The 20604-nt window shown below is 40.1% G+C and overlaps 1 protein-coding gene and 1 long non-coding RNA gene across 7 annotated transcripts in view; one reads left to right on the top strand and one right to left on the bottom strand.

Annotated features, from left to right (window-relative positions):
• The first annotated feature begins 3538 nt into the window (after nt 1-3538).
• Nucleotides 3539-19900, top strand: vegfab (vascular endothelial growth factor Ab). 4 transcript variants are annotated; one of them, XM_061707265.1, is made up of 8 exons: nt 3539-4159; nt 6122-6164; nt 7115-7311; nt 8159-8235; nt 11101-11133; nt 14390-14464; nt 16046-16177; nt 17843-19900. In XM_061707265.1, the coding sequence occupies exons 1-8, from the start codon at nt 4106-4108 to the stop codon at nt 17862-17864; spliced, it is 633 nt and encodes a 210-aa protein (XP_061563249.1). In that variant the 5' UTR covers nt 3539-4105; the 3' UTR covers nt 17865-19900. The 4 variants fall into 4 exon arrangements, with proteins under 4 accessions (XP_061563249.1, XP_061563251.1, XP_061563252.1 ...); XM_061707267.1 differs by lacking the exon at nt 14390-14464; XM_061707268.1 differs by lacking the exons at nt 14390-14464; nt 16046-16177.
• The window catches only part of LOC133418533 (uncharacterized), a 52237-nt gene continuing 45923 nt past the window's right edge, over nt 14291-20604 (bottom strand). For all 3 annotated transcript variants that reach the window (XR_009770460.1, XR_009770458.1, XR_009770459.1), the window contains exon 3: nt 14291-14417. This is a non-coding gene — a long non-coding RNA (uncharacterized LOC133418533). The remainder of the gene's footprint in view (nt 14418-20604) is intronic.

Raw genomic sequence — 20604 nt, 5'->3', positions numbered from 1 at the left:
ATGGTCCAGGAGAGGGCATCACTACTATATGGAGATAACTAATAAAGAGATTAAACTAGGGCATGAGATTTCTTACACAATATAACACATATAGAGGCTCAAGCAGCATTTAAATTCATGATCTGTTTTTAAAACTTTAATTAATGATGACGTTCTTGAGTGAGTGCCTCTAAGTCTTACAAACACTTGTTTTTCATTTATTCCACATATTTAAAGTGAGACTTTTTGTCAAAATGTGAAACTCAACTGAGGCTCTCATTCAACGAACATTAAAAAAAATGAAATACATCAATATAAAGTTTTATCCATTAAAGGCTCACCTTAAAGTACCAATATGCACCAGGTGTTTCCACAGATCATTTAGTCACTTATTTACTTAATTATTTATTTTCTGCGTTTGTAAATATATACATATGTAATGTAAATATGTACATATGTAATTATGTATATTCATGAGGTGTTGGTACACAATATGCAGTAGTTTGTGAATATGTGTTCAGACGGGATATTGAAATCAACTGAGGATTGTTAATTAGTGAGAAGGGAGAAGGGGTAGGATTAAATAAGCACATGCTTCTTTCTACTCCTTTTCATACATGGTAACATTGTTTTATTTTTGTAGTTGTTTTGACTATTTTGACTTTTGACTTGTGTTGTTTTTATGTTTTCTCATATTCGGAATAAAGCTTACATTCATTCATACTGAAGTATTTCTCATCCATGCTATATTATACAGCATTGTGCAAAAAAAAGAAGGTCTGATACCCTTCATCTTGTTGCTCTACGAGTTAAATAACAATCCCTACTCATTTTTTTGTTCATCCAGGATACAAACAAAAAAAATGCCGTGATAAAAATGTATTAGAGATTCACCAGTTATTGGGTTTTTTTCCCCTATCAATCAACCCCTGCCATAGAAAAATCCATATTGGTCAGCCTGTAAATAATCTGTACACACAATGTTCAGAACAAAATGACTCTACGAGAAAAGGTCAGTACTCTTTCAGAAGTAAGCAGACATATAACTGTTGTTTAAGACTGTCCCCTAGAAATATAAAGCCGTAACGACATTGGTACCCCTTAGATGTCTTGCATGGGCACCCCTTCACTTTTGCACAGTATTATATCTCATTTACCTTTTTCATGAAATTGCACCAGTTCATTTTCAGATTACACATTCACAGTGCATCAATTTATAGCTTAATATGATTGTTAAGTATATTAAAGAGAAGCACGCTACTTTCACTATATTCCAGCTCCTTGATCAGCAGCTATGTTGAAGTAATATGTGGTTTCATCCTGGAGGAATACTTTTTTTATTTTTAAGACTTTTAATTTCAGTATTGAATGGGTTGGGTAGGTATATGAGGGTTTTTGTGTGTATTAATAAGTATCTTTGAGTCTTATATTAACTGCTTTACTTAAGTGACATGCATATTTTATCCATCTCTGGCACTGACCACACAGAGATGGTCAGACGATGCTGGTGTGTTTCTCCATCTGTCGTTATCACCAGGGGCGAAAATCCCGGGGGGGACAGGGGGGACAAGTCCCCCCCATTAGTAAAGCTGTCCCCCCCTAGAATAATTTGAGACAGAATTAATAATTTTGGAACAATGCAGTAGTATTTAGTAGTGATGCACCAAAATGAAAATTTGTGGCCGAAACCAAAATCGAAAATAATAATAAACAGTAAAATCTCATTACACTTAAAACAAGACTCATCGCTGGAAAAAAACAACAATTTTCACCTGTTTCAAGTAAATTTTCACTTGAAATAAGTAGAAAAATCTGCCAGTGGAACAAGATTTATCTTGATAAAAAAATCTTGTTCCATTGGCAGATTTTTGTACTTATTTTAAGTGAAAATCTACTTGAAACAGGTGAAAATTGTTGTTTTTTTCCAGTGATGAGTCTTGTTTTAAGTGTAATGAGATTTTTTTTAACTAAAAATGAGACATTTTAACTAGAAATAAGAAAAAATATTCTTGTTAAGATTTTGGGTTTTTGCAGTGTATTATGTCAGATGTGCCATATTATTGCCACCTTCCACCTAATACCATTGTTTTGTATTGCTCTAAGAAAGGTCTTCTGCCTGTTTGCGAGATAGAGATGAAAATGTCAAAATGCTGTATTATAGGAAGGCTAAAACTTTTATTCCTTGTCCCCCACTGGATTTAAACTCTAAAATTTTACTGTTTATTGTCCCCCCCAACTATGAAACGGGATTTTCGCCCCTGGTTATCACTGAAAGAGCCACATCCAACACCACGAATGAGGGAAAGCTGCTCCTCTCGCCGCTTCCTCCGCATCCCCCGACGGTCCCCTTTCCCTCTCTGAGTGTCCTTTCTCTTCCTTCCCCCCTCTCTCTCTTCCCCTCAGTGATGTCTCAGCTGTTCCTCCGGAGGACAAAGAGCATGGACCGTCCTGCGTAACGGGACGCCGCACAGAAACATCCATTCTGCCGCGCTGCCGCCGGGACGGGCAGGAAGTCACGACGCAGCCTGCACCGGTGTGAGGAGCTGAGACGCTGCACGGCGCACGCACGCACGCCGTAGCCAAGGCTACGTGTCCTGCCACACACCCGCTCCCCTCCGCTCACAAACCGACGCAGGGCCTACGCCGTAGGCTACGGCGTAGGGCACGCGGCGACGCGCACCGTACGGTGCGCGTCGCCGCGTCCCCTACGGCGTAGGCGCTGCGTCGGTGTAACGCGGAAGCCTTTAGGAGTCCTCTTTTGGACCGGCTGTATGGAATAGCGCCGGCGCACCACGCGGTAAAAGCCACAAGACTGGAAAATATTTGCCCCTCGTCGGCTGGAGGAGGAAATGAGAAGGTGTGGCGCACGTTACCCAACCTGAGCGTCAGACCTTTAGATACTATAAATATACTATATATATATATATATATATATATATATATATATATATATATATATATATATATATATATATATATATATATATATATATATAGGCTATATAAATATATATATGTATATATATATATATATATATATATATATATATATATATATATATATATATATATATATATATATATATATATATATATAAATTATATTAAGATGCTTTTGAGAGGAAATTGAACTACTCCCTCTGACACCATTGTTTTCCCATGAATTGTCCCCGCGAGAGACTGATCTTTAGTGGCTCAATCGGGGAAGTATAAACGTGATAATAAAGAATGCTGCATCCTGAACTACATCTTCATCATTTATCTAATTGAAAGCTTGGAAAACATTGCAATCACGTCGGCACAATTACTTTATTGCTGTCTTATTATTATTAATATTATTATAATAATAATAATATCTGGCATATTATTATAAGGCTATGACAGAAACAGAAAGTAAAAAAAAAATACAAGCGGGAATCGATATTTATTGAGTCAAACTTGGGATAATCACTTCAGAGGAGTGTCAAGACCCACCTACATCCAATCACGTCTTGGATTACCCAATCACGTCTCCAGCAGCAATCTGCCTACTTGCTCGCCTTTTAACGGCGTGTCAGAGGGATCGACAAACTTTTGAGCGATTGCAGCTTCTCTCTCTCCCTCTCTCCTTCTCTCCCCCCTCTTTCTCTCTCTCTCTCTCTCTCTCTCGCTCTGTACGTCCTACTAGTCCGCGGGTTCAAGTTACACATAGGAGCAGACTACAAGTTTGAAATGGACAGACACTTGGAGGCGGCTGGCTCAACAAGCATGGGATTATTCTTGTAATGTGGATTGCTACCCCTTTTCAAAGAAAGGAGGTTCTACCGTTGAACGATGTGAGACGTTGTGCGTCTTGGATTCTCGTGTTTCTGGATATCTTGAAAATCATTGGTAACAGCTGAGAATTAAACGCGCAAAGAAAAAAGAAAAAAAAAAAAAGGATTTGTACGCTCCGACGTTATTGGGACCAGCATGGATTTGCCTTTACACCCCCCGGCCGTTTATTCACAGAAGTTTTAGCCGGTCCACTTGTCCCTGTTGGTGTTTGTTGTTGTAAACTTTATGATTGAGAAACAAATCGGCAACATCGGCCGGTTGAGTTTTTTTGAAAACGTCGCTTCACCTTTTGGACTGGATTTCCAACACGATGAACTTTATTGACAGTTTGACACTATTATTTTTGACGCTGTCAGCTGTCAAGGTGAGTGTGTTCCTGGGAGCAAATGGGGACCAAAAATGGAAAAAAGACGCAGTCAGTGGTCATTAATGTGTAGTTTGTCCTTGTCTTTCGTCCTGGTAGGTCACCGCTCGTGTTTAAACAAGCGCAAATGTTTATTGGCATTGGGGAGATTTAAACAGCCATTACGCAAAGCTGACACTGTAAGAGACGAGCACTCTTACTTGGCGCTGGTGCGTTTTTTGTTCTACTAATGCGGCATAAGTGATGATTCTTTTTTTTTTTAATTATTATGCTGGGAAGTTTTGACGCTGGCTTATTGCAGGCCTGCTCCGTGCTGATATTATTACGCTTTAAAGGCGCAGCGGCTCCATTCTGATCCAGGACATGTGAGCAGGTTCACTCCCGGCTCCCCACTACTCGTGGCTTTTTAGTTCTCAACCACAAATCCGCCGATCATTCCCAGATCACACGGAGATCTTTGATTCATCGGGATGGGCTCTTTTTTAGTTTTTTTTTTTTTTTTCTCAGTGTGAGTCGGGGAGCGCGTCTGAATCATCTCCTATATAAATCATTAATCGAGACATGTATGGCGTGGAGCAAAGGTTTCATTGTGGAAGAAAAAAAAAATACAACATCATCTCTGGAGGAGGCTGCGTATATTTCCCTGCGAAATGGTTGGACTTTGAAATATAATTTCCAACACATCCCAAAGACAACCATTACTTCCGCCGATGTCATATGGCTGTGGCTTTTTTCAATATTTTTTTTTTCCCTTATCATCACTAACATATCTTCTTATCTAAATAATCAACACATTAAGTGACAGTTAAGTCACGCGTAACTGTGCGAGGATGACGCCTCAACCCCCTCATTTATCAGTCACGTATCATCACTGTGTTAAATAGCGTGAGTTTGACAGCCTCCCATTGATAATACAGTATATAGTGGTCTTTTTTGGGGGGGCTGGGGGTCTCTCAGCCCACAAGGTCGGACCCTCTCACGCCATCGAAAGGGGGTGGAGCCTGCACACAGCCCAATCGTTTTCTGTTTTAACTTTTCATTAAGAGTCAGAATCTTTTTTTTTTTCTCCTCTTTTTTTTCCCTACATCATCTTCCACACACGCCGGCTGCAGTGCAGACCGTCTCATGCAATATTGGCGTGGTATTGCGCGAGTTGCGCGCGCTTCTTTGACAATCATGGAGAAGTAAAAAGGGTGTGTGTGTGTAAATGGGGAGGGGGGGTATGGATACGAGAGAACCTTGTGCCTACCGAACAAATGGAAAGTTGCCAACAAATCCCCGTGGCCCCACTAGTGTGGTGACAGCAGCCCCCCTGTGACGAGCAGGCTGACATTCTTAATGGTTTTAATGGCAACGGTTATTAATCCCCAGAGGGCGGGGGTGGGTGCGGGTGTGTGTGCAATGTGGGGCGGTGGAGACACACATATTGCAGATTCGGAAACTGGCAAAAAAAAAAAAACACCACGGCGGTCCCCAACTTTAGTCCGATCTTGCCACGTATACCTGACGAGACATACCTTAAGTCAGCTTGTTAGGCACATTGCACCTTTGCTTGCAAGTCTTGGCCATATAAACCCTCGCGCGCCGTATGTGGTATAGGCCATGTAATGATTAAGCCTTAGATGCAATTAATTGTGCTCCAGTAGTGATAAATTATTGCTTGACCTTTTTTTTTTTTTTTAAAAAAGACAAGGACTTCACGACCCATGCGTCAGAACCATATTATTTCTTGATTGCTTAAAGTGAGCTCTTGACTTTCATGGACCCCAGGGCAGGTTTAGATAAGATACAAGTGTGTTTTTTTTTAGTATGTTGGCAATGGTCAACAGAAATGTCAAAATGTAAACAAAGTCTTTTTGACAACTGGATAAGTAAAAGGGCATGGGCAGGCTTCTTTTTCTTTTTCCAATTTCTTGCACAATCTACTGTAACTAACTGCATGCTTTTTCTCTCTCCTTGCAGAGTGCCCACATACCGAAGGAAACAGAGAGAGGTCCACATGACGGTAGGTGTCCCACAGGGCACCGTGGGAATACAGTCTGCGTTGGGCTTTGTGCTTGGCACGCAGCCAGACACAGACGGCTGGTTTGAATTTCACTAAGATATAAAAGGAGAATTACTACCCCCTGGTGGTGGATTTGGTAGCTTGTCTGTGAACAGGCGATACATTACCCCCCCTCCCACCCCCCCATAGTTATTCATCTTAAACAAGAGCAGCCTCACCCCGAAATGTCATCTTCTGGTTGTGTTCACCCTGAATGGAACCGCTGTTTTACTTGAGGTTAAGTTGGGGGGGGGGGGGGTTATGGTCACCAGACTCTTTTATAGAATGGAATGTCACCATGTTGGCTCACAATTTCATTTTGCACAATCCTAGCGTTGCCCAATCTAATTTGGACAATCATAAGCTGAAGTTCATGATATTGCTCAGGCGCAGTGTGTTTGGTTTGGCTGCCCAGAGGGGCTGTCAGCCCGGGGTTGTTTCAGGCACACTCGTGGCCTCTGTGATGTTTCAGAGGTGTCTTAAGCTTGTCTTTCCTAAGAGCAGAACTCCCGCAAAGACAGAGATGAAGCATGGGGAGAGGGAGGGGTTAGCTAAAGGTGAAAAAGCAGACCATGGGGCTGTTATTGTCCAGCTGTAGACAAAGTTAATAATATAAGAAAGGGGCTGACATTAATGATTTGTGTGGCCGACGGTATCACAATGCACGTACAGCTAAAGAACTTGTTAATGTCAATGAGAAATTATGTAAGTGCTTCTAAAAGTAGGCCAGTCTGTGTTTGTTTATACAAACCAAGTGCTTTTGAATGGAACAAAAGGAATTAGAAATTGCGCGTTTACCTTTCCCTCTCTTTGAGTCTTATGCCCAGGGCAATATTTGATTCAAATCTTTGTTTAAGTATGCTTTTACTGTCACCGCCGTTTCGTAATCCTTTTTGCGCTCCGTCTCTCAGTGATCCCTCTGAGGGAGGTGTACAACAAGAGTTTGTGTCAGCCGCGAGAGCTGCTGGTGGAAATTCTCCAGGAGTACCCAGATGAGGTGGAGCACATCTTCATCCCATCCTGCGTGGTGTTGAAGCGATGCGCTGGGTGCTGCAACGACGAGATAATGGAGTGCACTCCAACAGAGACCTATAACGTTACAATGGAGGTCAGTGAAGGTTTTTACAACAGTAATGTTAGATGTTTTGTTGTTTTTTTTCTGAAAAATGACACATTTAGTCAGATTTACATCTTAACGAGGGTGTATTCTTTCTCTAATTGGTAATATTAAAACTTTATTATTGACCAAATGTTTCATTACAAGGCTACCAGTGTCCCTTCACTTGCATTTAAAAAAAACCCAGGTCTAACATTTGGCCACCAGAAGAATTCATTTTCACTCTTGATGAATCTCTGTGCTGGATTTCCTGTAGTACATGGGTACAAATTTGCACAACTCTATCCTTAATTAGAGCAAGCCCATCTAATGAGGATGAAAATCACTTCAGTTCTGCACATATTTCTCCAAATCCCTTTTTCTGTGGTTTCGCTTCACCAAAACTGAAACAGGTCAATAAATTTCCCTCGAAACAGGGCGACTTGTTTTCATCCCCATCCCTTCGTCCTCTCCCCACTCAGGATTAGGAAAAGCAGGAGTTTTCAGCCAGTCAGGAGTTGGGAGGAACCAACTCCTGACTGGCTGGAAAACTTTGAACCATCTACTTATCCAAAGAACACGGTATAAAACACCTGATTCGCTGAAATCCTCGAATCATCTGATCATCCGAGCAGCAGGGTATAAAACTTTAGACACTCCTACAGGACCTTGTCCAGAGTTTGCATTTGCAACCAGCAGAGATTCAAATTGTACTTTTAAAACTTTGACTTTAAACAAGTTAGAATTCTTCCCAAACTTGTCCATCATTCGAAGGTCACGAAGATTGCGACTTTGTTTCTTGTCCTTTTGTTCATTTCTGACTTGTGAAAAATGTCTTTTCTACATTTTTGTTTTACAGATTAAAAGAATAAAACCCCAAAGGCAACAAAATGACATTTTCATGAGTTTTACAGAACACAGCGCATGCGAGTGTAGGTAAGAAACCCCAAAACACACTCTTGTACGCACACAAAACCTCTGAAAAGCAAATCACCGTGCTATTGTGTAGGCCAGCACAGTGTGCCAAACACATCATGTAAAGTTATTGTTTTGAGTTTCCCCCTGACACATTGAACAGATGCAAATCACCCAGATTCATATCTTATCTTGGCTTCTTTCACCTGGATGATTTCAAAAAAAAAAGAAAGGAAAAAAGAAAAAGCCCTGAGCAAGTTTGAACATATCTCAGCAGACAAGCTTCATGTTTTCAAATTATCTTCATTCCTTTCTGTGGCTCGGGTTTTGTGGCATGTAGAGGGCCTTGTGGGAACTTCATTCCGTAGGTGTGATAACCTTAGTTATTGATCGCCAACAAGTCTTGTGACATTTATTTATGGCTTCGGCTTCCAATTACAGTCAGGTGACATACTGTAGGGCACATTTGTCCATATTCAGAGATAAGCGCTGTCAAGTAAATAGGGCTCAAGTTTGTATGTTGTTTTGAAAAAATATTGAAAAAGATTGAGAAACTGCAGAGCGTTTTGGAATGAGGATGTGCTGTGTCCACTCAGGTTAAAAAGTTAAATCAACGTGACATCGAAGATCAATATTTAGAGTCACTCAAGCGCTTGGGTTGAGTATTAGCTAAGTTGGTGCTTGTAATTCTAGTTTAACCCATTTAAACCTAAGCCCACTTATTTAATTTGTAAATGTACAAGCTCACTTACAGTTCCTTAGCTGAAAAAGAAATAGGATGGTACTTTGAAGCTCAGCTCAAATTGTTTCAGTACATAATGTAATTGACGAAATTCATAGATTTACAGCTGGTTATTTTCATTTTATGTTTTGAATTGGATTTTTAAATTCTGGCAAAGCAGAAAGAGTAGAATTTCAGGATGTCCTAAAGTAAAAAAAGCACGATCAGGGTCCAGTTCTTAGTGTTTTTTTTGTTTGTTTGTTTGTTTGTTTTCTTCCGAATTCAGATCATTTAGTGACGTTAGATTTGTGACGCAGTAGCTCAAAGAGGACATGCATCATCCTCCATTGGTACAGGAAGCTCCAAAGAGCAAACAAACACTGCAGGGTCAGTTAAAGTACTGACTAATGGGCCGAGTCTGAGTGCTCGGTTTTTACGTCACGTCACTTATTTGTTCAAACTTGAACGTTTCTCTGCGGTGAGATTTTACTAGTTTGTGATAAATGTCTGACATGATTCTGTTGTAAACATTTAGATCATTTTTAAAAAGTTCTGCTTAAATTTTTTGGGCCTCATTATAAAGTTTAGTAAATCCTATATAGCAAGCAAATCTTTTAAACAACAACAATACATCTAACAGCACTGTTGTGCTGTGCAGCATCTTTTAACACGTTACAGAATGAGAATTTGAATCCAGCAAAGGAACCTCTGACGCCATCAAAATGAAAGTTGTTCTTTATCGACAAACAACTTAAGAATTATATTTCTAATCACAAAAATTTCCAAGCTAATATATTGAATAAAAATGACTAAGTTAAATATTGTGAAATTGCAGACTTTGATAAAAAATCAGGTATTATGTATGTGTTACAAGATAATATCATGAGTAAAATCATTCTGAGGAATTTCACCTTCAGTCTTCATCTGCACCTGCGTCATGGTAAAAAAAAAAAACGTTAGTTCCATGTAAAATACCTTGTGTGGTGCAATGTTTATGTTGAAATGTTGCGCTTCCGAAACTTGCATGCAACCTGCGATCATTTAACTTCCTCTTTCTCTTCTTGAGAATATTCTCTGATTCAAACATGTTTGGACGAATTAGCCAAATATCAAAACCTGCTATTATCCACTATCACTATTCTGCAGTGTCCTGTTGAGTCGCAAGTTGGGTTGGGCTGAAAACTATAAAATCATAGGACATGCCATTTTAAACCGACAAGAAGGTTTATTTTGTTGTAAATTTTGAAAATTCTCTCATTTTTTGAAAAATTTCTGAGGAACATTGAACATTTTGCTGTTAAATTTATAGTCCATTAACTATAATATAATGCATTTATATTAAAACACATTTGAAACCACTAAGCTGAATTTAATGAAACATAGCGGAGAGGTAAAGCAAGGGCAGAAGTGGAATCCATTAAATTTTGGCACAAATCCGGATCACTTGCTTTAAAACTAGGGATCATTGCCTGAGCCAAAGGATAAAATACTGTACAGTACACAGATAGTATACGTAATGGTTACCTTTATATAATCTTTACATTCGTACAGTTTCATGCTTTACTGCCATGTATGGTTGTTGAGCCATCCAGTCAAATAGAAAATTTTCCATGAGTCCACAACAGTCTCCAAGGAAACATAATTTCCTAAGACTATTGGCGAATTGATGCATGCGGATCGTGCCAGCAGTTTTATTGCTCCACACTGTCTTATCGGCAAGAGCTGTCGAGAAGCGAAACAAATCGGACAACTTCCTATTGTAGACATGCTTGTGTGTGTGTGTGTGTGTGTGTGTGTGTGTGTGTGTGTGTGTGTGTGTGTGTGTGTGTGTGTGTGTGTGTGTGTGTGTGTGTGTGTGTGTGTGTGTGTGTGTGTGTGTGTGTGTGTGTGTATCCATCAATGAACACGCCCCTCTGTGTGTACACTGCACTGTTTCCCAACTGCTCTGTTTCTTGCCATAAGCCAAGCATTCGAAAGTGAGAGCCAATTCTATCGTAGTTTCTGGTAAGGACTGTGACATAACTGTGATTTGAGAAGATTAGTTTGAGCCCACCCATGCTGACATGGAACGTCTGGTCTCTGATGGTCTTGATACATATCTGTTTACCAGGGAACCGTTGGCCTGCTGTGATCTAATGTCGCATTGTTTTGCTCCTGCCTTTCAGGTTAAAGAAAGAAGTGAGAGAACAGAATGAAAAGTGAGTACAACAGTTCTTTTCTGCATGGAGATTGGGGTAATGAGGGAGGGGGGAGGGGACAATGGGGATTTGAGATTTGATATCACTTTGCAGATAAACTCAATCTCAGTCGTCTGCAACTCTCGGCCTGTCCAACATCGTGCTGCTCTGTACACTCTTGATTGATCCACCTGTTTAATCCCTCACTGTCTCACAACTTCCTTTTTATGTAGACGATGCACACAAAAAACTAATTTGTTAAAACCTCAGTGGACAAGCTACATGTGATCATCTCATGTGTATATATAGCATGAATTAGCATGCTGCCCCCAGTTGATGAACAAATACCAACTAAATCATTGGGTGAATGAGTGTCACTTGATGAGGCCACTGCCCTCCATGTACACCTTTTTCTTCCCTTTCAGCTCTACATTCCTCTCCTCTCTTTTTACCTGTTTACACCCTATTTAACTTCTATAAGTCCTGCCTCTAATTGCTCTGGAAAAGATAAGTGTTTTTGAAGACCTGGTAAACCTTTCTGTTCATGGTCCTTGTCTGAGTGATTCTCCCGTGCCATGCAATGCAAGTCCCAGGTCTAAAGGTCATTAAAGCTCTTTAATCCTCTCTCTGCGAGTAGTTGTTAATAGTTTTCCATTGCATGGTTGTTGTTGTCGGTCGTATTTTGGTTTTATGTCAGGTCGTCTGTCATATAGATAAGACCCGGCTTGGAGACCTTCTCTTTGACCTTGTAACAACTGTTTACGAGTCTGGCTCTGGTGGCGTGCTTCTACAAAGTAATGGTCTTGGGGTCATTCAACTTCTGTTTCTGAAGATTTAATATATTCATGTTAGGTTTATCACTGGTTGCTAACCCCTCAAGAGGTCTCAGAGTTTGACAGGGTGATTCATCCTGCTGAGGTTGTGAAATTGGTTAACTGTCAACATCCCTACGGAAACTGGTCCTGATGTCTATGACAATTAAAAGAGGAAGTCTCGATTCACATGCATCCTCTTCTATAGATCCGTTGGTGTTTTATTTTTTTGTTTCATCCTTCCTATTTGAGTCTGACTTGGCAATATTTAGGTCTTCCTTATTTTTCTTAAACAGTCAGTTTAGCATATTGGGTTTGGGGACAACAATCCCAGTCTGTTGTTAGTTTGCATGTCAGTCCGGTCCAGACAGAAAATTCTGCATGTTGAATTACATTTGTCATTTGTGGTGCTTGGAGGGGTTGATCCTGACTTTGATGTCTAACATCACAGTAATGTAAACATTTATAGTTACTTTTGAAATATCTCAAATGTTTACGGTGATCATTGGCCTGAAATGCATCACAGAATAAATTGCAATAACCTGATTGCCTGGCCTCGCATAATAAACCATCAGCTCAAATTTGCTTTGATCGGAGGCTAATAATGTTTCCACCTGCCGCGATATCACCAATTAGCAATTGTAAAGCATGCTAACACACTAAACCGAGATGCTAGACCTGTTGAATATTAAAGCTGCTAAACATCAGCAAAGCACTGCTGTGCTTCAGTAAAAGTCAGAGCCACGAGCAGCAGGGGACGCCCTCACGGCTCCGTATTCATAGCTGCACATATTCTCATCCAGCTGAAATCTGCTTCACCCAAATGTGTGGTATTTCTTTGCTAAAAACATGGAATACAGGTGGAAGGAGAGGCGCAAACTCGTGGAGTACATCCATACTAAATTGACAATGTTACCAAAGAGTGCACCTATGCACCAAACTTAGGGTGGGATTCCTTGTCTCCTTAGAAAATCCCGCGGACAGAAGATACCCTTAAAAGAAATTACATTTGTACCTTTCTTATGAAGATGCTGTAGCGCAATGAGTTAAAACGTGTAGTGACTTCATAAGAAAGTGACTTCACGTGTGTTTGGTTCTGCGTTTATGGGACGTGGTCTAACATTACGATGTGATACTCATATGATAATTGATGTTCATAGTTTGGACCAGAAACTGGCTTATTATGGGGTTCAAATTTTATGTTTGACATCTTCTGCCTGTAAGTAGCTGACAAGCCAAATGTAATCTAGATGCACTAGATTTTGCCAGTTCTAGCCCAAAAGATGGAATGTTCGTTTTTAACGGCAGACGCCAGATACATAAGACTACGCACGTATCCTTCGCAGAAACCGGCATATTCATTTTGTGTCACAGTGGGAGGACGTGGTCCTCTATTACAGACATCAGTCTTTGCACAGTTGGGTGCATGCACACAAGCCTGAATTACAGTCATATTTATATATGTATATATTGTACGCATATAATTCTGTTTGAACCACAAGTTGTTGGACATGGCAAAGAAAAGGAAAGACAAAAGCGGCGGTTGGTCAATGTGGTTTATGTTGGGGAACTTAATTTTTCCCAACATATCAGACTTAAATTATTGTGAGACGTGCGGTACGAAGCATGCCTGTGGTACGCACGTTGTCGCCCCACATTCTCGTTTTTACAAATAGCAGCGTACGAGCAGGAAAAGTGGTACGAAAGGTTGTTGTGCGCGCACATCATTTATGCATTGAGCCCCTTGTGTACGCTTCATAAGCACACTTGTGTTCGCTCGCATTGTAATCTTTCCTGAAACAAGTTGAATCAGTTCTGAAGAGCTGACCCAGATATGTTGAAAGATGCAGTTTTGGTCAAGTCCAAGTCTTTTGTCCTCAACTCATCTGGGAAATTTCCGCCCACAGCAAACCTCACACTATTAATTGGTTTCATTCTCTGCAGGGTCATTGTACCGTTTTGTAAGAGAATCTTTTTGAAGTCTTTAGAGCCCGACTTGGACAATGACGCGTTTTCCTTTTTCTTTTTTCTTTCACATTATGCAAAATTTATCACATGAAAAAAAAAATGTATGATGTGCATCATTTGGGGTGTGGCTCTTGCTTGTTTTACTATTATCATCGGTCATTTTTGTTCATTTCCAATATTTGTAGAGTGTCTTCTGCTGCACTTTTTCAATGCACTTCAGTTCTCACAGAAAGCGTTGGAACATGACTCCCGATGCTTTTCTCATCGTAAGACTACTTATAATCTCTTAGAAGTCACTCAGTGAAAGAAAATAGTAAAATGTAGCTCTTTTGAATGACTAATGTCTTTGATTCCTTATCGTTATCGTAAAAAGTCAAATAAAAAAAAAAAAAAGCTGTTGGCCATTATTGGCTTTTATTGTCATTAAGTGAAAAAGTCCACCTCTTTCGTCAGTCTCTCAGGCATTTCTCTGCGTTGTTGTCCTTTTTCTCTTGCAGAAAATCCCGGAAAGGCAAGGGTAAAGGCCTAAAGAGAAAGCGAAAGAAAAACCGTGACAAAACAATTCATGATGCGTATGTCAGCTCTGCCTTCTCCACCTACCTGCACCTGAGTGTTGCGCTTCTCATAATTAAGCTAATTTGGGAGGAGCTGTTTTGCCCCTTTTAATTTCCACCATTTTAATTTACAAGCCAACCACATCAATGAGCATGTCGCTTCCGTGTTATTGTCCTAACTCTGTCTCGTCAGCCATGCTGTACATATTCAGAAGATGTCTAAGCGGGCCTGTTTTTATACCAGGGATTGTTGCTCATGTAGCTTTTTGGGGAAACTTTTATGTGACCATAACCAGGGAATCACTGCCGACTATGCCACATCCCACTTTGTAAAGAAATCAACCATAACCCATTTCAGCCTCTCAAAAGTCGCCAACTAATCTTAGCACAAGATTTGTCAGAATGTCACGGTCTTTGGATGAGACGGGACCAATGATTGGGATGAGGTGCAACAGCAGAAACACTAAGGTTCAATTTGTATCTAACATCTTGTCGGATCGCTAGCACGTTTAAAGAAGCTGGAGTAAACAAATCTTGGATCAGCTGTCAGTTGTAACCCGAACCCTCTGCTGAAACAGATCAGAGATCCACCAGCATGGTTTGCAGACCGGCTCATACTGTTCTGCTATCTCTGCTGGGATCACCGGGGTTGTAATCTTGGTCCTGTCTTCAGTGTTGAGTCTGTGCCGCTTTGCTGTGTCTCGTACATGTCTGCGAGCTTCACTTCTTCCTTTTCATCTTTAAGAACTGGTTTTGCTGTCCTGTGCTCGATGCTGGTACTTTTTATGTAATGTGAAGATACGAGTGATGGCTATCTATTGCCCTTTTTCTTTCTTTATTTATTGTTCGTTTTTTTTTTGTGTTTGTTTGGCAAGTACTGCTTTTGTTTCCTTTGTTTGCCTATTTTTGTGTCTGAAACCAGAAGAAATAATACTATTTTATTCAAAACTAATATAAAGATGACCTCATGTTTTTCCACTGCTCAAACTGTGAACATATTCTTGTCTGTATGTTCATTTGTAATTTGTATGTTGAGATGTCAGTGAAATATCTGAGCCTTTATCCATGTTCAGAAATGTAATTTAGACTTCTTTCTAGCGTCTGTTTTGAATCTTATGTCTCTTTGAGTCTTCAGTTGTCTTTCAATAAAATGACATTTTTCTTAATGGTGCACCAAACAGACCCTTGAGTCTTCTTTATCAAGAGTTGAGCCTTTTGTGAGCGTGAGAGTGAGGAGTGTGCTGTCATTAACCTGCAGCTCAAAGCCCCTTTTTTATTTCATTTTCGTGTTGCATGAATTGCCCTGAAGCTTTGCTCACTGCATGTCTAACCCAAGTTGTTTTGTGACTGCGCCGATCAATGTGGAAGGGACGAGGGGTGGGGAGTAAGTTGATGCTTGAATTTTTTTGAGTTTTTTTTTTTTTTTGGCTGCTTTCTGGGAACCTTTGTGCCATACTATCCAAGTGTCACATGCAGTGGCTTGGAGGAGCAAACTGAAGGGTTGACCTAAGAGCGACCTATCTTAGGTGGTAATAGTACACTGTTATAATCTGCCTCTCTCTTTCCTCCCCATCTCTATCTGTCTCTCTGTCTGTCCAGTGTCTGTGAGCCATGTTCAGAGAAGAGAAAGCGTTTGTTTGTGCAGGATCCTGCAACCTGCCGGTGCTCCTGCAAACACACAGACGAATACTGTAAAGAACGCCAACTAGAGCTCAACGAGAGGACCTGCAAGTAAGCGTTACTGGTAGAGCTAAACTCAAGACATTCCTGGTTTCTATTGGACAAGATAGAAAACCTTGATGGCCTCTGTTATAACACAACTAACTAAAAAAATCCAGGTGTGTTGCAACTTGGTAGCAGCTGCTGTAGTCCGCTCGTTGCCTCTTGTTTCCACTGGACGCAGTTTTGTCACGTGCTGGCTGTGATGCAGGGAACATTGCATGAGCGAAACCACATTAAGCCAGGGAAGAAACTGCATATTACCACTGTTGTTAATCGATTATTACTAAACTTCCGCTATCAAAGCTCCTGGAGTTAATTTCAACAAACTCTCTGGTCTTCACCTTAGTTTAAAACAAATTTCCTTGTGTTTCCAAACACAAGATTCATAGTTTAAGTCCTCATAATGGTTGATTTTTCCTTTTCTTATTTCTTTTTTGCTTTATTTTACCAGTTGCATCGATAGGCTGATATTCTTATGAAAAACCAAATTCTCTATGGGGTCTCCAGGTCTGACTTTTCTGTTCATCACATGTCAAAAATAGACCGCCCGTGTATTTTTAGCATCCCAGAACCCGATCTGCTTCTGAAACCCCGGGTGGGACGAGCCTTGCCGGCAGTGGCCGTGATCAACATCATCACGGGAGCTGGAACGCGTCGGTGTTACGTTTTTTGTTTCCGTCGAGTGGAAACAAGGGCTTAGACTCGAGTTGTGCAGCTGTGTTGCATGTCATCTCCTCTGCTCTTATCTCTTGTAACATCTTTACATGTCTAACTGTCTTAAAGTGACCAAAACAATTATATCTACCACTTCCACTTCAAACTGCCATAATATATGAAATCTGTGAGGAATCCTGTCATATTGTACAACAAAGTCAGGACAGTTTACATGGGAGCAGCAATTAGAATATACAACATGGAGTTTCTGTACATACTACAGTTGCATACTAAAAGGTTTCATATTGTTAAACATACATACATATATGGCATTTTTAAGTCTAAGGTTTACCTCAAATCCATGAAGCTTGTCTGCATCCTTCAGCTCACTGTTTTTAATCACTGTCACAATCCTATTGGGACTGCCTCACCCAAACTTGCACTTGTTACCATGGTGAACATTTCCCTGATAAGTTAAGTGAATCTTTTACTAGTTTACATTTTTCACCATGGTGTGATTTTCATTTCGTGAAGGTAGCCACCCTCTTATTGTTCGTGGTTCTTAGTAAAATCCTCTATCTAACATCTTTAGGATGTCTTTAGCTAAAGTCTCACATTCTACACTGCTGGTGGTGTTTTCAAAAAGCAATTTGATAATTGCCCTTGCCATGGCTTGCTAAACCAATCAGAGTTTGAAATAGGCAAACGCGATTGAAATGGCAATGGCCTTTGAAATTGCAGTTTGCAAACCAATGGGTGACATCACGGTAGCTACGTCCACTTCTTAAAAAAACAATCAAAGCCTGCTCCAAATGCCAAATCAGTGATTCAGGTGTGCAATATACAGTTGCATCAGGTGACAAAAGCCACTGTAGCAGCTTTCCCCGTCACCATCACAAGTTTGCCTCATTAGCGTTCACATGGGACACACAAGAACTAAGAAAATGTTTGTTTTTTTCCCCATTTGTTGCTCTTTTTCCTCTTTTCTCATGATTGTTTTTGTTGTCTTCTCTTCTGCAGATGTGACAAGCCGAGAAGATGAGAGAAGTGGCAGCACCAGATGTACAAGATGAAGGAATATTCTAGAGATATTTCACAGCACAGCACTTTGACCTTTGAACCGTAAGCTCTTCTTTTCTGTGGAAAGCATTCCCCTTGGACTGAGAGAGAACAAAGAGAAAGACTGAACTGAAGGTTCCTCCCTCTGTATATCTGTGTGTATATAGACCATGATAAAAGATAAAAAAGAGTACAGAATTGTTATGCTGCTACAGAAACAAATAACTAAACCCATCATTTGACTAAAAGCAAAGTAGACGCCATGTGGTTTTGCATTTCTAACAGGCTTGTGATGCAGGTGTAGTCTTATTGTCAATTCATTGTATGCAATTATTTCACTGGATATGAGTCTACTGTGGTTGTGTGTCAGTCATAACATGCAAAACCTCTAGATATATTTAACTGCTAAAACAGTGGGTGAGACTAAGGAGGACATGGGTGTGCTCTGCTTTCGAAAATGATGGATGGACTTTTGTCGGCCGACGTCAGCTTACGCTTGGAGAAAAAGAGCAAGACAAATGGGACAGCTGATGGAGATCTGTCTCTGCTTGATACGGTTTCGTTCCCTCTGAGGACATGGCAGGACTGATGTGGACTTATCACGGTGTCACTGGTGCAGGTCAGAGAAGACCCTGGAGTGGTGGTGCCATATACTTTTTAAAGGGATACTGGTCATCAGTATAGCATTAAATGTTTTGCAAGAAAACCACTGAAAATATCCTATACTGTAGTTTTATTCCATTTGAAAAACTGTGCCTCATATAATGTACTGAGAAATCTTTCAAGTGCTTTTTAAATTATTTTATTTTGTTTCTTTTGTGAGGAGAGGGGATTGTCAAAGTAGTCGTCTTTGCTGTTGAACTCGATACAAAATCCATTGATTATACATCTTCTGTACATACTTAATATCCCTTTATGCCATAGTCCATTCTAGATAATTTATAATGTATTTTACAGTATTCAGTCTTCTACACATATTTAATTTGGTCTATTTATGTATGCTGTGTAATGTACATGTAGATGCCTTTTCTCCCTCAAGTGTAAGGTCACTGATGGCTACTTTAAGCATGGAGGCTCTATGTGCTTTTCTATGAAACGAAAAAGAAAAAAAAACAATTAACATTCCCTAAAAGGATCATTTGTACTCAAGTGCTGATGACACCTCCATTTCAGCCCCTATCACCTAAGGGTGTGAGTGCCGTGTAGTGTTTTAACTTTTGGTTGTGTGCGTGTGTGTCTATGTGTGTGTGTTTGTGTGTGTGTGTGTGTGTGTTTGTGCGTGCGTGTGTGTGGGTGTGCGAGTGTCTGTGTGTGTGAGAGTGTGTGTGTTTGTGTGTGTGTGTGTGTGTGTGTGTGTGTGTGTGTGTGTGTGTGTGTGTGTGTGTGTGTGTGTGTGTGTGTGTGTGTGTGTGTGTGTGTGTGTGTTCACCTGCATTTGCTATATGCATTTCTGTATGTAGGTGTTAGATAATTGTATTTAAATATTTAAGTAAGTAGCAGGCCTGTGTTTCTGTTGTTTTGTTTTGTTTTGTTTTGTTTTTTTTCCAATGTGCAAGATGCAAATACAAATAAACTACTGCTAGCAGCTCAACATACACTACCACGACACCACCGCCGCTTCAAATCTGGATAACAATCTCCATCCTGCCTGCCATCAGTCTTAGAGCCTTTATTAATAGTTATCTATGTCTCTTCTCCGCTATTAACATGTTTTTCTTTGTGTATGTAAAACAGTAAAGCATATTTATTTTCAAATCATATTGTTTTTATATAAAATAAGGAAAAGGTTGCTGTGTTGTGAATGCTGTGTTTCCATGAGATTTATTAAGCAACGGTTCCATGGTTTTCTTTTTGTTTTTTCGTTTGTTTGTTTTTTGTTTTTTTTGTGCAGTAATGTGGAATCTCTGTGCAATGTAAAATGAAAGAGGATATAACAGAGAAATTAGAAATTCCTGCACGCCTTTTTATGACGGACAGACAGATATTCAGCCAAAAGAATAAACTGGCACTTTGACAAAGTGTGCAGTAATTTCATGTGTTAACACTTTAATAACAGACTAACAACAGGAGCAGTTCGAAGGAAAAACAGTGGAATTTTTCCAAAAACGTATACGTTTTCAAATCAGGCGAAGATATGGCATTGTACATTATTAAATCATTAAGTCAGAGTAGGACAATAACTGGTCAAGGGAAAAAAGGAATGCAACTGCTGGTGTTGCTCAACTGAAGACGTTTTTTTTAACTACTCTTTGGGGCAAAGTTTCAGATATTTTCAATAGCCAAAAAATGGGATTCAAAACATTATTTTTTAAAGGTTTTTATGGCACTAGTGGCCTTTATTGAGAAAATAGGTAGACAGGAAACAGTTAGAGAGAGGAGGGGAGACATTGCAGTATGGAGCGACAGGCCTCTACTAATGGTGCCTGCTCAACCCACTGAGCTATCCAGGGCCCCTTAAACCATTATTTTGAAGAGAAAAAAAAAGATATAGGAATCACTTCTCTGAGAGAAGGGCCCAAGTGATTGCTTGGTGTAAGAGGGTGTGGTTTGACCGGATCTGCCTTTGACTGCACAACAAAACAGAGTTCCGTCTATCTTATATGTGGATTAAGCTCATGGTTATGACATCCCAACTCTTTCATTTTCAGTACAAAGAATTGTTCTAGTTCCTCTTGATTTGAATTTAATTTCCTGGAGTCAATGCCAAAGTATAGAGAAGAAAT

Source organism: Cololabis saira, chromosome 18, assembly GCF_033807715.1.
Source record: "Cololabis saira isolate AMF1-May2022 chromosome 18, fColSai1.1, whole genome shotgun sequence".
NCBI lineage: Eukaryota > Metazoa > Chordata > Actinopteri > Beloniformes > Belonidae > Cololabis > Cololabis saira.
Note: the sequence above shows the minus strand (reverse complement) of the source record. Positions and strands in the feature narration are given on the sequence as shown.

Bases quoted from the DNA above. Each gene is read 5' to 3' on its own strand.
- vegfab (XM_061707265.1), top strand. From the start codon at position 4,106: ATGAACTTTATTGACAGTTTGACACTATTATTTTTGACGCTGTCAGCT. The intron at 4,160-6,121 runs GTGAGTGTGTTC...CTCTCCTTGCAG, and splicing joins TGACGCTGTCAGCTGTCAAG to AGTGCCCACATACCGAAGGA. The intron at 16,178-17,842 runs GTAAGCGTTACT...TCTCTTCTGCAG, and splicing joins CTCAACGAGAGGACCTGCAA to ATGTGACAAGCCGAGAAGAT.